General features: G+C 46.5%; 1 protein-coding gene across 7 annotated transcripts in view; it reads left to right on the plus strand.

The window, feature by feature from the left end:
- Positions 1-16830, plus strand: part of DLC1 (DLC1 Rho GTPase activating protein) — a 262539-nt gene that overhangs the window by 241123 nt on the left and 4586 nt on the right. For 6 of the 7 annotated variants that reach the window (XM_081208657.1, XM_081208661.1, XM_081208659.1 and 3 more), the window contains 9 exons: positions 2825-4245; positions 5614-5790; positions 8179-8338; positions 8772-8970; positions 13090-13315; positions 13790-13904; positions 14079-14297; positions 15630-15847; positions 16369-16542. In XM_081208657.1, the coding sequence (XP_081064783.1) occupies positions 2825-4245; positions 5614-5790; positions 8179-8338; positions 8772-8970; positions 13090-13315; positions 13790-13904; positions 14079-14297; positions 15630-15847; positions 16369-16542 (2909 nt within the window). The remainder of the gene's footprint in view (positions 1-2824; positions 4246-5613; positions 5791-8178; positions 8339-8771; positions 8971-13089; positions 13316-13789; positions 13905-14078; positions 14298-15629; positions 15848-16368; positions 16543-16830) is intronic. The other variant, XM_081208660.1, reaches the window with a different exon arrangement.

Raw genomic sequence — 16830 nt, forward strand, 5'->3', positions numbered from 1 at the left:
GATATGGTAAGAGGCCGGGAGGCATCAACCTGCAGCAATCTCCCACATGGCCTCATTAGTCACACTTGAAAGACCTTTAAGATCAGTAAGGAGTTAAGCTGCTACAATTCAGAACTGCCTCTTAATTGCATTAGGGAAAATAAACAAAAGAGCAGGGCTTGGATGGTCCTGCCCTGGCTGGCACCAGTGGAGCATTTTATGCATGCCGCACTTTTCCGCTGATCTAAATGGTATCTCATGTAACTTAATAGAACATCTACAGGGGCTAGTGGCAGCACATAGAAACCGAAAGATTTGTGTAGTTCCTTCTGTTTTGTAAAGCTGTTTTCTTTAAGTTTCAAATGCATAACACACACACAAACACACACACATATATATATCTCAGCACCTTGTAGGGAAAGGACCACATTGTTGTGATACAGCCCCCTATTCTGTAGGGATCCCCACCTCCAAGTGGCAGATTTCAAAAAGTAGGTCTTTCCCCACCTTTTAAAATCCTAGTGAGGGAAAATCTAGCCTTTAGGAAGGGTCTTCTACCCATTAGTCCATCAGGCTGTTAGTCCATCTAGCTCATTGTTGTCTATGCTGGCTAGAACCAGTTCTATCGCAGGATTTCAGACCTGCCTGAAAATGCCAGGTGTCTTTTACATACAAAACTTTTGTTTGGGGTGAGGAAATACCAAGTGTGGCGAAGATGAACCACCCCCTCACCCTGCTGTTTCTACGCTCATAATCTGCCCCTCTCCCAGCTGCTTTTCGTCCTTTTTCAAAGCAGTTTCATGTTGAGTATAGTTTTTATTTGCTGCATACATTGGGTTTCATTATTTATTATTTTTATTGTTAGTTATCATTTTCGCACGATGCAGATAACAGTAAAACACACAAAACCCCCAACCCTCCTCAGGAAATGAGATGACATACAGTGGTACCTCAGGATGCGAACGGGATCCATTCCGGAGCCCCGTTCACATCCTGAAGCGAACGCAACCCGCAACTGCGCATCTGCACGTGCGTGGGTCGTGATTCGCTGCTTCTGCGCATGTGTGTGACATCATTTTGACCGTCTGCACATGCGCGAGCGGCAAAACCCGGAAGTAACGCGTTCCATTACTTCCAGATCGCCGCGGAGCGCAACCCGAAAGCGCTCAACCTGAAGCATATTCAAGTGTTTGACTGTATTACCATGAGGCCAGCAACCCTTACAACAACACAATTCCAGTCAGTTGTCCAAATGAGTAAATAAATTATAGCTTGAAATTACACTAGCCAGAAAGTTTTGTACAGGCAGACCTCGGAGCGATTGTGGGTTCAGTTCCAGACCACAGCAATAAAGCAAGTCGTACATTTCTTTTGGTTTCCCGGCGCATATAAAGTAATTTTTGCACTATACTATTAAGCCAGCTCCCTCCCCCCCCCCCGACTGCAGGGGTGGGAGGGGGAAACCCCAGGTCCAGGCCTAGGCAGTTCTACTCCCCATGGCCAGAAGTGGGGTGGTTTTTTTTGGGGGGGGGATTTCCTTTCCTTTCCTGGAAATGACTGGCATGCCTGCATCCACACCCGCATCCTCATGAGGAGTACTATCTGCAAAGCACAATAAAACGAGGTATGGCTGTAATGTGAAGGAGATTTTGCCATGTCTTCTTTTGCCATGTCTTCTTTTGCTGTAAAGGCAGCAACCATTTTGTGTGTGTTCAGTTGACACGCAACTGCTGATATATGGGTCCTTTTGGACCTGGAAGCATAGGCGCCGACTCCATGGGGCTTGAGGGGGCTCGAGCCCCCTCAAAAAAAATTTTGGGGGGGCTCAGCCCCCCCCAATAATCTCGGGCGGGCGCCCTTCCAGCAGAGCGCCGCCGCCGTCCCCTGCCTCCTCCTCACCTGCTCCTTCGCCAGCCAGCCAGCCGCGCGCCCTAATCGGAGAGCCCCGGCCGGAAATCCCGCGAGAACAGGGGAATCCCGACTGGCCACACCTCCCAGCCAGCCAATCGGCTGGCTGGGGGGCGTGGCTTGCCCTATTTAGGGCCGGAGCCACTTTATTTGCATATTCATGAGCTTATTTATTATTCATGAGCTTTCCCGGGCCCCCCCAATATTTTTTCTAAGTCCGCGTCCCTGCCTGGAAGAGAGCAGAAGGGGGACATGGGTTGCCTGCAGACATAATAATAAAGCTATACCCATCAGTTGCAAGTGCATCCTTTTGTTCCACACCCCTCAGAAGCTTTAATTCTTAGAGCCACTTCCGCCCTCCAGAGGAGGTGGGGTTGCGGGCTTCACGCTCCCATCACACGTGTGGTGTCTAGAGCCCAGCCCCGTGCGATTGGGGGAATCCCTGGGCGCGTCACCCCTGGCCAGCCAATTGGCTGGCTTTGGGGGGGTGGCCTGACCTATTTAAAGGGAGCGCGGCCGGGGATCTCCCTCTTTTGCCCCTTCCAGCTGATTTTCTTATATCATGTGGCAATTGATGCTTTCTTTAAAATAAAATAAAAAAGAGCAGAAAAGTCGATAGGACTCCATTGTGCACAGTTACATGTAACATGCAGCCAACATCTGAGTTGGGATATGAACCCTAGTCTCACAGACAGAGGTTGATACTTCATGCACAACTCTACACTGGCTCTACTCTTCTAATGATCTTCTTGGATTATCACACGTGACAACCAGCATCCACTGGCTTACTAAAAAGAGCAGAAAATACTAAAGTGTTCACATCAGTAGGTCATTGTTAGTTGGGATAACATTGATTTGAAATGAACTGTATTGCCATTGGAAGTATTTTATTGCCATTGTTTTTTGTAATCATTGGGGATGTCCTGTTTCATTGCAGAGCGAGGATTCAGATGAAGATGAGCCTTGTGCGATAAGTGGCAAGTGGACCTTCCAGAGGGACAGCAAGAGGTGGTCCAGGCTTGAGGAATTTGACGTCTTCCCCCCGAAGCAAGATGTGAATCCTTCATGCCCAGAAGCGGCTCATCTCAGCAGTGCAGCTAGTCATGGAGGCCTGCTAACTGACCACACCGAACATCAGGAGGTAGTTTCCATCCACAGCATCAGCAGCCACCCAGATGCTTCTCAGAGCGAAGCGCCCACCACCAGAACCAACTCTGTCATCAGTGTTGGCTCCTCAGCCAACCTCGTGGCAAACGAGGACTCCTTCAGCAGCTTGCCCTCTCCTAAAGAGCTGTCAAACTTCAATTTCAACATGAAAACTAATGAGAAGAATGCCAAGTCCAAAACGAGAAGCCTCTTGAAGAGGATGGAGAGCTTTAAAATAAAAAGCTCCCACCATGGTAATAAAAGCAAAGCTCCTTCAAAGCTTGGTCTTATCATCAGCGGGCCTATCTTGCAAGAAGGCGTTGATGAAGAGAAACTGAAGCAGCTAAACTGCGTGGAGATTTCCACCCTCAATGGCAACCACATCAACATCCCTATGGTACGTAAAAGAAGCGTCTCCAATTCCACCCAGACCAGCAGTAGTAGCAGCCAGTCGGAAACAAGCAGTGCTGTCAGCACCCCAAGCCCCATCACAAGGACGCGCAGCCTCAGCGCCTACAATAAAAGAGTGGGAATGTACCTGGAAGGCTTTGATCCTTTCAACCAATCAACGTTCAACGATGTCATGGAGCAGAACTTCAAAAACAGGGAGGGCTTTGCTGAAGACACAGTCTTCTTCATTCCGGAAGACCACAAGCCTGGGACTTTCCCCAAAGCCCTCTCCAATGGTAACTTTGCTCCCTCGGAGAACAGCACTTCGGTCAACTGGAGAACGGGGAGCTTCCACGGCCACAGCCATCTCGCCCTCAGGAGGGAGAACAGTTCTGACAGCTCCAAAGACCTGAGCCTTGGGAAGAGGCGCAATTCTTCCAGCTCCATGTGCAGCCGCCTCAGCATTTATGACAACGTGCCCGGATCTATCCTGTATTCCAGCACGGGTGACCTGGCTGGCCTTGAGAACGAAGACCTCTTTCCTGAGCTCGATGACATCCTGTATCATGTCAAAGGCATGCAGAAAATTGTGAACCAGTGGTCCGAGAAGTTTTCAGACGAAGGAGACTCTGATTCAGCCCTAGATTCAGTGTCCCCATGCCCTTCGTCTCCCAAGCAGATCCTCCTCGATGTGGACAATGATAGGACAATACCCAGTGATCTTGACAGTACAGGAAATTCCTTGATTGATACGGAAGACTCAACAGGGATCCAGGAAAGAAGAGACTCGGGGGTGGGAGCATCATTAACACGTTCTAACAGGTCAGTAAACACAGACTTTACAGTGGTACCTTGGTTCTTGAACTTAATGCATTCGACTCCCAAAACGGTTCGAAAGCAAGACTTGGCTTCCAATTCGCTGCAGGAGCTTCCTGCACTCAAGCGGAAGCCGTGTAGGATGTTTGGCTTCCAAAAAACGTTCACAAACCAGAACACTTCCAGGTTTGCAGCATTCAGGAGCTGTTTTGTTCTGGAGCCAAGCCAATTGACTACCAAGGTACCACTGTATATATATTGGTGTATATGCATGCTTGTGTGGCTATAGATACATATATATGTTTGTATTGATACAGCGTACATAGGAAGTGTGATGCTTTTCAACAGCATGTTGGCTTTTATATTTGAGGATGGGATGTAAAGAGGAATCTTAATTTTATTATGTGTTTATTTGGCCTGTTAGTCACATACTACGAGAAGTATTCAACCAATGTACAAAAAAGGCTAAGGAGCCCAAAGGGTGTAGCATATAACCAAAACAAGACGTTTCAGTAGAATCCTTTCCATAACTCTTAAAACCCATTTGCATAAAAACTCCTCATGGCACTTTTCTGTTATAAATCACAAACTGCGATTTTCACAAAATGGCATGCACAAAAGTACCGCAAATAAAACCAACAACCAAAAAACATGGCAGAAAGGCACCAGCAAGCTATAGAATAATCGGCAGGAGCAAAACCTGTTTCCCAAAGGCCTGACAATAAAAACCCTTTTTTACAACATTCCTTTTTTTAAAAATGCAGTCCTATTATAATCATGTTCTGAGTTGAAGATGCAGTTTTACTCTTGAGCGCTGTATATACAAAGAGTGACTATAGAATCCTAAATACATGTGGTAGTGACTGGAAAATTCTACATAGCTCTTGTGTCTAGAAACACGTTTTCTGGACTGGTTTATGGCAAAAAATAATAATACCAAAACAAAAAAAAAAGCCCAGTTAGCCCAACTGAGGAGTTATAGAAAGTGCCCTGTCAAATACCCACAAGTCAGAACAAGCATTTTTCCTCTTCTGCATCATGGCTTCCTTGAATGAATCCTAGGAACTGCGGTTATTTTAAGGGTTTGAAGAGTGGTTAGGAGACCCCTATTTCTTACAAAGAGTTACAATTTCCAGAGTGGTTTGGCAATCAATCCCTCTTCCCAGGAAACTCTGGAAAGCGAAGCTCTCTGAGGGGAATAGAGGCAACAGACTTTGGCAAATTTAGCCTTGCAATGTTTTACACACAGTGTGCAAGGTGTACTTAAGTTCCAAATGTCATCAACATGTGAGATCTTGCAAATGTTACAGCAGGTGCCTGGCTTTCCATTTGACTTCTAACCATTATATGTCTCTCTTTCTCCCTCTCCTGAAGGCACAGAATGAGGTGGCACAGCTTTCAGAGCTCCCATCGACCCAGCCTAAGCTCCGCACTGCTACAGATTGACTGCCAGTCTGTGGCACAGATGAACCTTCTTCAGAAATATTCCCTCTTGAAGTTAACTGCCCTCTTGGAGAAATATACACCTTCCAATAAACATGGCTTCAGCTGGTAAGGAGCTGCAAACATCTCTGGGAGGCTAGTCAGAACCTACAAACAGTAGAACATAAAGTGTTCATTCCTTTCTGCCAAAAAACAGTAGATCTTTTTTTTAGGTGTGCACTGCCTTTGAAAGTTGCTTAGACTTGGGTTTTTTGGCATTGGTGAATGGGTGATAGGTAAAATTGAGAACACCCTCTTAAGTTTATCTTTAAACATTGAGTTGGGCCATATTCATGTCCAGTTACCCCTTGCCAGATAAATGCATTTGAAAACCCTGCACTGCCTAATCTCTGTTGCTGGTTCTGTAGGATTCTGAAGCAGTCAAAAGTACAATATAAGTTCTGTGGGGTGGTATTTGGTGTGTTTTTCTGTTCCCAATTCTACATTTCTACCATCTGGTCTTTCTCCTCCTTCCTTTCCCTGGGAGTCACAGAGAGTATTTAAACTCCAGCATCAAAGCTCCTCCTGTTCAAAGACTGTTATTATGGGAGCTGTGCTAAATACAGAAGTTGTTTGTTCTGAAAGACAGAAATAAGTATTGACCAGTTTATCCCTGCATGCTCTGGATTCTCTGCAGATGTCGTAATGTGTGTTTCTTTTTTGCATTCCGCTGCTGTGTGTTGTGACAAAATGCAAACTATGCGAGCGCTCGGGTCAATAGCGCCGTATGTTAAAACCCCATGGAAATACAAATGAGGTGGGGTATTTGCAGGGGGAGGATTAGTCATTCATAAACCTAAAATGCTGTTTACGTAGCTATAGTGTGAATTTAGAATTTTATGGTTTTTGCCTGCTATGCTAGTATTTGCTTTGCGCTCCAACTTGCTTCCTAGCTGATCTCAATTTAAAACTCAGAACGGTTTTATTAAGTGAAATAGCAGGGCTCTGGAATTCCTGCGGGTAGATTTTTCCTACTCGTCAAAACCAAATGGAAAGGCCTTTTACCAAAGTGGGTGGGTGAAGTGATAGAGAAGGAAGGTGCCGGGGTGGGGTGGGGGGGGAACACGCCTGAAAGGTCATTTGTTGAACTGAAACTTGTTGCTGGCAAACGCCAGCTTATTACATCAGTTTCCTGCTGCGACACAGGCTGGTGGGTGGTGGGACGGGGTTTGAGGGCTTTCTAAAGCGAGTGGTTAACATACAAAAAGCTCATTGTTCACATGTCTATCTTTCCCTAGAGCCCTAAAGAAGTCAGATTATAAAGGGTCATTGACTGCTAGATTTGCGTTTGACTCTTACAGGGGTTGACATGGCCACCCTCAATCTGCCTGGTACCTTTTAGGCACGGCAGATTCTGGTACACAAGGTTAACTAATTAACTGAAAAGATCCATCTGCTAATGGAAGGATTCGTCTATTTCGTTGATACTATCAGATTTATTCTGTAGCTGCACGGTTAAGCATTTTTGATGCAGCCAACTTAAATAATTTGACATGGCCATATCCCCAATGAGTCGTCACCTAGTTGGCATAAATCAAATGGCAAGAGATGAAAAAGATAAGAGCTCCCGCCTGCACAGAAGTCTTGTTGCTAATGCTGATCTTGCGAACGTTTTGTAATACCTTTTATTCTGCCAATCTGATGGAAGTTGACTTCCCAAATAAGGGAGGAGATTATATTAACTGGGATGCAAAGACCTTGTCTCTGTTGACATTGGAATGTTGGCTACAACTTCTTTCCCAACTTGACTCATGAGTCAACTGGGGGGGTAAAAATATAGGAGCGACCTAGGATTGGGAGATTAATCTCCTAAAAGCATTAAATTGGTGGGGATGCAAGATAAGGGCACATTTGTTTGTTTGTTTGTTTGTTTGTGGTGACTCTTCCAATACATTACCGTAAAAGAGAATGAAAAGCCATTCAAGTTGTTATTCTAAGTGAAATATAACTTTTGTTTTGTTATATCTCACTTCCTTCAGCATTTGGGATGGGGCGGTAGTTCTGATCAGTACATAGGTGGAAGGCATCCAAGAATCCTACATACACAGCCTTGAGCTCCATGCTAGAGGAAATGCAGTATATAAAAATGCAAAAATAAGAGTAATGAAATGCATGTTTATTTAAGTTTTAATTTAATTTAATAAAAAGCAGGTGTCTAAATCAACTATATTCTTTGTTCGTCTGTCTGGCATTGGTAGCGCCCGTAAAACCCCTTAAAATCTGTTAAAGGTTCTTCTCCTTACCTTGTGTCTCTCCCCCCCTTTAACATAGTGGAATGTCAACTCAGTGCCACAATCAAGATTTCTATATTGATATTCTCAGTGAGTCAAGTCGATGTTTTCTGGTGTGCTACTTGTTCGACAGCCCGCAGATAGAAATAGAAATGTGAGATGTTTTGGAAAGAGACAGCACACTTGGACGGTTGTTAATCTTGACCGTATTCCTTCTCTTTTGCAGGGCTGTGCCAAAGTTTATGAAAAGGATCAAAGTTCCAGATTATAAAGACCGAAATGTGTTTGGCGTTCCCCTCACCGTTAATGTCCAGCGTACAGGACAGCCTCTTCCTCAGAGCATCCAGCAAGCCATGCGATACCTTCGCAACCACTGCCTGGATCAGGTTAGATTCCTTGCTCTACTCCTGGGTTTCAGGCTGCCTCATGATCCCAGAACTTTATTTTCACAGCTGTTCACAAGTCCTTTTGTCTTCTTGTTTAAGTGAGTCAAACAAATAGGTTTGGAATTGGACTATGAGCTTCAGACTCAAAAACAAATTCTGCCATTCTCCTCCATCCTATATCAGTGTATCCGACAAAAATAGCTTCAGACTCGGGGGGGGGCAGGGGGCAGCGGCATATTTGCATGTTCTTCCACATGTGGATCAACTGCTTACCTTTCAAAAGGTTTTGAAGTCCAGGAAAAGCTTGTGTGATACCTTCTTCCCTGATTGTTTGACATGGCAACTAGAATTCTGGTTTCAGAATCCTCACGCATTATTAACTGCAAGCACAATATACCCTCAAATAAACGTCCCTGTTCTTTTTGTCGCATAGGTTGGGCTTTTTCGAAAATCTGGAGTCAAGTCAAGAATCCAAGCGTTGCGACAGATGAATGAGAGCTCAACAGGCAAAATAAATTATGAAGGGCAGTCTGCCTATGATGTGGCCGACATGCTGAAGCAATATTTCCGCGATCTGCCAGAGCCACTCATAACCAACAAACTTTCGGAGACTTTCCTACAGATCTACCAATGTAAGTCCTGGGTTATTCGTAGTTTCATTTGTAGCCATTCTCAAGTAGCCACCTCTCCTTGCAATGCAGAGCATGTCCCGTTTGGGACTGAAACGAAGTGCAAGCCCGAGATTGTAAGCAGCAATTGTAAGCGACGCGAGTTGAGTGCTGCGTTCTGGTGAGTGAGCGATTTTCGGCATCCCCCCCAAACCCAATCAAGCAGCCAATCACCACTTACAATCTCAGGCTCGCAGCAAAAAAACCATTCGCGCGTCCCCGTCCCCCCCCAGCACTACCCGTGTATAAGACGAGCCTACATTGTGAACTTCATTTTTGGGTCAAAATTGCTTGTCTTATACACAGAAAATTCACATGCCCCATGATGTGAGGGGCAGGCAGAAGTGGCTATTCCTCATTTGTTTGCATAGTGCTATGATCAGATGTATCTTGTATCATGTGTGTTTGCCCAGAACAGTCTTGCCCAGCCTTGGCTCTTGTCCATCATCCCAGCCAGCTTGGCCAATAGTAAGGATGGTGGACATTGTAGTCCCAACAACAATGTCCTGGTTTGGATAAGGCAGGTCTAGTGTTCCTCCTGCTTTCCCAGCTTGCCCATCCTTTCTGAGCCTCCTCTGCTTTCTGCTGCACCCCAGTCTGGTACCAACCATCTAGGCAGTGTGTGACCTCCATGCTATGTATCCATTGTTTGTGTATTGGGGCACTAATCCCACATTGGTGTTGGGAAGAGGAATAAAATATGACATCTCCGACCCGTCTTAAAACACACAAGAACAGGAAAACATAACCTCATGACATCAGCTTGGGCTGATATGGGTCAGGTGGTGGGAGCACCTGCCTTCATAAATACAATGAGAATTCTCTACTACCGGACTCCACCGCCATCATCTGAGGCTCTTCTTCATGTGCCTTCTCCACATAAGGTCCTGAGGGTGTCAACACGAGAGCGGGCCTTTTCTGCAGTGGCCCCTCATTTGTGGAATGCTCTCCCTGGGGAGGTTCATCTGGCATTCCTTATACATCTTTAGGTGCCAGGCGAAAATGTCCCTCTTCAACCAGGCCCTTGGCTGATTAATATTCTACAGCCTTTTAAATGTGTGGGAGGGTGGGGTTATTGTTTTGTTGTTGAGAGCCAGTGTGGTGTAGTGGTTAAGAGCGGTAGACTCGTAATCTGGGGAACCGGGTTCACGTCTCCACTCTTCCTCATGCAGCTGCTGGGTGACCTTGGGCTAGTCACACTTCTCTGAAGTCTCTCAGCCCCACTCACCTCACAGAGTGTTTGTTGTGGGGGAGGAAGGGAAAGGAGAATGTTGGCCGCTTTGAGACTCCTTCGGGTAGTGATAAAGCGGGATATCAAATCCAAACTCTTCTTGTTTCTGTTTTAGCTATCTATTTTTGCTGTTACAGTAGTACCTCGGGTTACATATGCTTCAGGTTACATACACTTCAGGTTACAGACTCCTCTAACCCAGAAATAGTGCTTCAGGTTAAGAACTTTGCTTCAGGATGAGAACAGATATCGTGCTCCGGCAGTGCGGTGGCAGCAGGAGGCCCCATTAGCTAAAGTGGTGCTTCAGGTTAAGAACAGTTTCAGGTTAAGTACGGACCTCCGGAACAAATTAAGTACTTAACCCGAGGTACCACTGTATCTCATGTTTTTATCTTGTGAACTGCCCTGAGATCTTTTGGTGAAGGTATCTAAATCTAATAAATCAAATAAATACTAGTGCAGTGTTTCCCAACCTTTTTTGGGCAAAGGCACACTTGTTTCATGAAAAAAATCTCGAGGCACACCACCATTACAGCCCCGTGATGTCAGCGCGCAGCGTCACGCCGGGAGGGACATGAATTGCTAGCAAATTACATAATCACCTCCTTGAGGGCTGGCTCATCTTCTCCGAAGGCAGAACCCCATTAATTAACAGCACAGACTCACACCATAGCCAAGACGAGGGGGGAAAACCTCAGTCATGCACAGTCATGCACATGTGGGGGCTAAATGAGGACGAAGACCGGGCAGAGAGCAGGGTTCAAATCACCCCACCTGGCCAGGACAATCCCTGGGTGCTCCCTTGGGCCACTCGCCTGACCCACCTCGCAGGGCTGTTGTTGCGAGGATAACACGGGGAGAACCACGCGCGCCCCCGGGAGCTCCTTGGAGGAGAAAGCGGGCAATGAATGCAATGCACGAAATATATGAGAGGCGACCAGGTTTTGCAGGTGAGGGGCCTCCGCTTCCAACACCCGCCGCAACGACGCCGAAGTTTCCCCCCGGGCTCGGCTCGGGGAGCAGCGCTGCTCCCCCCTGGCTCCCCTTCGCCCTCCCGGCTCTCTCTGCCGCCCACTGGGGACCCCCCTCACCTGCCAAGTCTGGAGCGCCAGTGGAAGTTGCATGCATGCATGCAGGGCGCCGCGTTGCCATTGCATTGCACTGCACTCCATGCAACGCCTGCACGCATGCATTGCCTTGCACGCCCGCCAAGGGGTCTCCCCGCGGTCCGATGCGTCCCCTCCGGCGCGGATGCAGCATTGCAAAAATAAAAAACCCCCGACGCAGCCCTACCTGGGGGGCAGCCTCCGCCGCCGCCGCTCCGCCTCCGCGGGGATCCCCGGGCTCCATCCTGCCGCCCAATCTCCGCGGGGGCGCAGGCAGGCTGCGCGGGGTCTGCGCGGAAGAGCCCCTGCCCGCCCGGCCGCCGCCGCTGCGCTCATTCCATGGCCGGGAGAAGAGCGCTTCAAACAAAACGCCCGGCCCGCCAGGCCACGCTGGGAAACGTAATTCGCGCACCCCGCGCGGGCGCAGAGCCCAAGGGCGAGGGGACTACGGATCCCGGCAGCCCCCGCGCCGGGGACGGAGGGGGAGAGGCCGGGTGCAGGGATGGAGGGACGGGTGGGCGAGCGAGTGAGTGAGTGGCAGCCGCCAAGCCTTGGCCGAGAGCCAGGAAGGGCCTCCCCGGAGGAGGAGGAGGAGGAGGGAGGCGCAGAGCGGGAGGGAGGGAGGGAACCCCAGGGGTCATCTAGTGATGGCGCCCCAATCGAAAATTTGACTTTTTTTTAAAAAAAATCTTTCGAATTTTTTAATTTTTCCCGCGGCACACCAGGCAACATCTCGCGGCATACTAGTGTGCCGCGGAACAGTGGTTGGGAAACACTGTACTAGTGAACATTTGGCCCACCCCTTTGCGTCTTGGCTGATGGTGAGAGGCAAGAGCTACTTGCCTCCAGATCTCATCCTTCCCTGAATTTTTGTGTTCCTTTCTTCCATGTACGCAACTCCCCCAAGCGGAGCACACTCCACAATTTGAGACCACTTCCATGAGTCCCTTGAGTGGCTTTTGGATATTTTTCAACCCTTGGTGCATCAAAACAAATCAAGATCTCTTACTATTTTGTCAGTCGTCGTCTCCGCCGCCACTGGCCGTATTTTCCATTTTTTAAAAAAGGACATTTGCTATTGAAAGTATTTGTTGTGCTCTGTAGCCATGGATCTGTGCGATGGTATGTGTCGGTGCATTAGGGATGACTCCCCACCCAGTCTTCACTGACTACATCATTGTTCGATGAAGCAATCCTCTCTGCTTATTGAAGTACCGTCTGGATATTTTGTGGTGCCAAAGTTGGGAACCGTTTTTAAGGGCTATTTATTTTAATTGCCTCCCCAGTTGAGGAGCGTGTTTCACTGGTGTGTATGGATTTTTGCTGGAGTCCAGGTTGGCTGAGCTTAGTGTTTGCATTTTCGTCGCCACCCATGTTAATAAATCGAAGGAGGGCCTCCCCCCCCCCATCTAATTTAACAGCCCTTTTAGCGAGTCTGCAGAAGTGTGTGGCTCTCAAAATGAAATTCTAAATTTAACTCTGGAATATGCACAGCTTTGTTTTACTGTTGAGTCTCTTGCTAGGCAGGAAATACCTGAGGGCAGTTAAGCTGTTGACTAAAAAAAAAAAAGTGTGGGGGGGGAGGGAAATCCACTCTTGTGCCATGAATGGTATGCAGCGCTCTGAAGGAAATCGCTTCAGACTCGAGTCAGAAATATTTGAAGCTAAGAGTTTGCTTTGGGACGCATTCGTGCTATATGTGTGGAAAATCAATGACTTGACGAGAGGGTTGCTAATCTTGTGCAGATGTGCCAAAGGACCAGCATCTCCAGGCGATCAAGGCAGCCATTATGCTTCTACCAGATGAGAACAGAGAAGTCCTACAGATCCTCCTATACTTTTTGAGTGACGTCACGGCCGCTGTGAAGGAAAACCAGATGACGCCGACAAACCTGGCTGTGTGCTTAGCGCCTTCGCTTTTCCACTTGAACACCCTCAAGAGGGAAAATTCTTCCCCAAGGCAAGTCTCCAGGTAGCTCAGTCCTCTGTTTCTTCCTGGCGTCCTCGCTGGTGGTTTGTTGGGCACTTAAATAAGCCTTTCCTTAAGACGCTTTGAACTCTTTCCCCCTTTTTAAAAAATCAGTCTACCTTTGGGCTAGTGCAAATTCTTCCCACTGAACAGTGGAAACAGGTTGAGGGGACTTTTAAGGGAAATCTGCTAGTGATCATGCCTGTGATGATCACGCAAGTCATTTTTTAAAATTCTGTGCTCAACATGATGATGAACACGTGTGCTAAATTCATCTGGCCATTCCATTACATGGTTGAAAATGAAGATCACGTTTAGACCTAGAGCGCAAGATTTATTATCAGCGTTCAGGTGTTGTCCCTAGCTTTTTCATTTCATGTTACTTCGTTCACACAGGAAAGCACACCTTGGCGCTCCCAATATAGTCCTGACAACTTTTCTTTCATCACAACTAATTAATGGTGATTGCGTTAACAGGGTGATGCAGAGGAAACAGAGTCTGGGGAAACCCGATCAGAAAGATTTAAATGAGAATTTGGCTGCAACGCAAGGTCTGGGCCACATGATTGCAGAGTGTAAGAAGCTGTTTCAGGTGAATATTCCACTATACACTTCTTCCTTGGGTCTTTTAATATCATGCAATATGCTAAATTGCATTGTCTAGTTATTGACCTGATAAGACTGGCAACCAGTCTTATAGTGAGTCATCGTGTCTGTAGTTTTGAACCTTCCAACCATTTTATCCTTCTTGTTCCCATACCCTCAGATCCCTGAAGAAATGAGTAGATGTCGGAATTCCTATACGGAGCAAGATCTTCGGCCTCTGAGCTTGGAGGAACTAGGCAAAACTAATAACTCTGAGCCTGCTGACTACCGTTTTTACATCCAGGACTGTATGGATGATTTGCTTAAGGAGATTAAGGATAAATTTAAAGGCTGGGTCAACTGTTCCACCTCGGAGCAAGCAGAGCTTGCCTACAAGAAGGTATATTAGCACAACTCCAGGACTGTTGTTAAATCTCGATGCATTTCACATAGAAAGTGAAATCACAGAGAGAGTACATTTGGAAAGGGGGGAAATAATGACTGCCTTAAACTTGGCAAACTTCAAATAATATTCCCACTCACTAGGGCTTCTCCCAAAAGTGAGAAAGATGGAACAAACTGATCTGATCTGAAATCATTTTGCAGAGCTGATTGCCAGCAAAACGTTAAGCTTGAGCCAATGATGAAATCATCCAAAGTTATTAACATTTCAGAGAAGGTCAAACCAATGTAGCATTTTATGGGCGAAAATGATATGCGGACTGAGGGGCAGTATAGAATTTAAGGCCTTTGCCAAGCAGAAAATTCAGGTCTGGTTTATACATGGAGTCAGAAGCCTCCAGTTGACTGCAGCAGAGATATTCCAGCTCTCCTCCAGAACTGCCACCATGGTCTACTCGCTTGCCCTCTAGCAGCAGTCCTGCTGGCAGGATCAGTAAAGACAAGGGAACTACAGCCAAAGGAAGATAGCTGCTACAATCATCAAAAGGCTTCTGACCACACCATTTCTTATGTGGTCCATGGGTTGCACTTAGGATCTGTTCACCCCCTGCAATTCTTTAACAGTGCATTCCTAAGCATGTCTATTCAGAAGTAAGTCTTTTTGTACACAGTGGGGCTTATTTCCAGCTAATTGGAATTTCAGCCTCAAGAGACTGAAGTCAGTGGATCACTTCAGAATAAGTGCTTTGAGGACAAATTCCCACAGATACTATGCACCAGACATAACTTAGACATTTGCACAGTAACTAAGGTAAAGGGATCCCTGACCATGAGGTCCATTCGTGACCGACTTGGGAGTTGCGGCGCTCATCTCGCTTTATTGGCCGAGGGAGCCAGCATACAGCTTCCGGGTCATGTGGCCAGCATGACTAAGCCGCTTCTGGCGAACCAGAGCAGTGCACGGAAATGCCATTTACCTTCCCGCCAGAGCAGTACCTATTTATCTACTTGCACTTTGACGTGCTTTTGAACTGCTAGGTGGGCAGGAGCAGGGACCGAGCAACGGGAGCTCATCCCGTCGCGGGGATTCGAACCACCGACCTTCTGATCCGCAAGCCCTGGGCTTTGTGGTTTAACCCACAGCGCCACCCGCGTCCCTTGCGCAGTAACTACTATATATTAAAAAGAGGCTTGATCCCTTTCTTTGTTTTCAACTTGGCTCAGTTTTGAATTTACACTTTCAAAATTAATCAGGCTTAAAGGGCTGCCTTGTTGAGCATAGTTAACTGTGTAAGCATATATAGCTACCTATGGTGACAATGTTTTCCAGGTTTCCGAGGGTCCACCTCTCCGGTTATGGAAATCCACGGTTGAAATCCCTGCAGTTCCTGAAGAGATCTTGAACCGTTTACTTAAAGAACAGCATCTTTGGGATGAAGATCTTCTGGATGCTAAAGTGATTGAGACTTTGGACAGCCAGACTGACATATACCAGTATGTGCAGAACAGTCTGGCACCCCACCCAGCCAGAGACTATGTCGTCCTAAGGTAATCTTGCAGATTTCATCCCTGGCAGATTTATGAAGGACGGAGCCTGCGAAACCCTTTTATCAATACAGCTAGCTTAAAATGTAGATATATTGATTCATCTACTGATTTGTTTATTTTTTAAATGCCTCCACTACCTGAAATGTATGAAGCCTACATTTAAGCAAGCTCTTCATTTAAAAAGAAATAGGTCAGTCCGCTATGTTAAAATTAATGGTTGCTGGCTGATACATACAAACTTGTTTTCTGCAGGGTAGATTTATATGTACCAGTAGCAAGAATGTTACAGCCTACTTTTTTTTTTACTGCCAATGAGATTTTTAATTTAAATTATTTGGAGACATTCAGATTTTTAAGCTTTGACAACTTGCATTTCTGAATGTTTATTTGTTTTTAACGTCCTCTTGGATTTACTTGTTCTGTAAGTTACGTTGTAAAGGCTATTGGCGGCAAACAATAAAAACCTGGCTAGCTGGCATCTACGCAGTCTTTTGTTATAAAGCTGTTCTTGTTCCTAACAGGACTTGGAGGACAAATTTATCTAAAGGCGCTTGTGCACTTTTAAGCTCCTCGGTGGACCATGACCGTGCTGCAGTCCTTGGCGTTAGAGTGAATGTGCTCTTGTCCAGGTATCTCATTGAACCTTCTGGATCAGGAAAATCCAAACTCACCTATATGTGCAGAACTGATTTAAGGTAAGCCTTTTTCCTTCACTTTTTCCTCTTCTGTTGTTTTAACCTCCAAACCCTGTTAGAAGAATTAACTGCCGTATGGCCCAGAATCAGCTGTGTTGTCTTTCCCCTTCCCCATTTGTATAGTGCAGAAGAGACGGTGATTGGTTTTATTGATTATTTTCAAGGGCCAACTTCACAAACGATTCACACAAGAACTCCTTGCAATCCCACCGCAGAGATGTGCAACATGTTCAAAAGCAATTCCTCTTGGAAGTCTGGTCCCTCCATCACAAATTCCACCCCCCGCTT

This window comes from Podarcis bocagei (genome assembly GCF_964188305.1).
Source record: "Podarcis bocagei genome assembly, chromosome: 9".
Taxonomy (NCBI): Eukaryota; Metazoa; Chordata; class Lepidosauria; order Squamata; family Lacertidae; genus Podarcis; species Podarcis bocagei.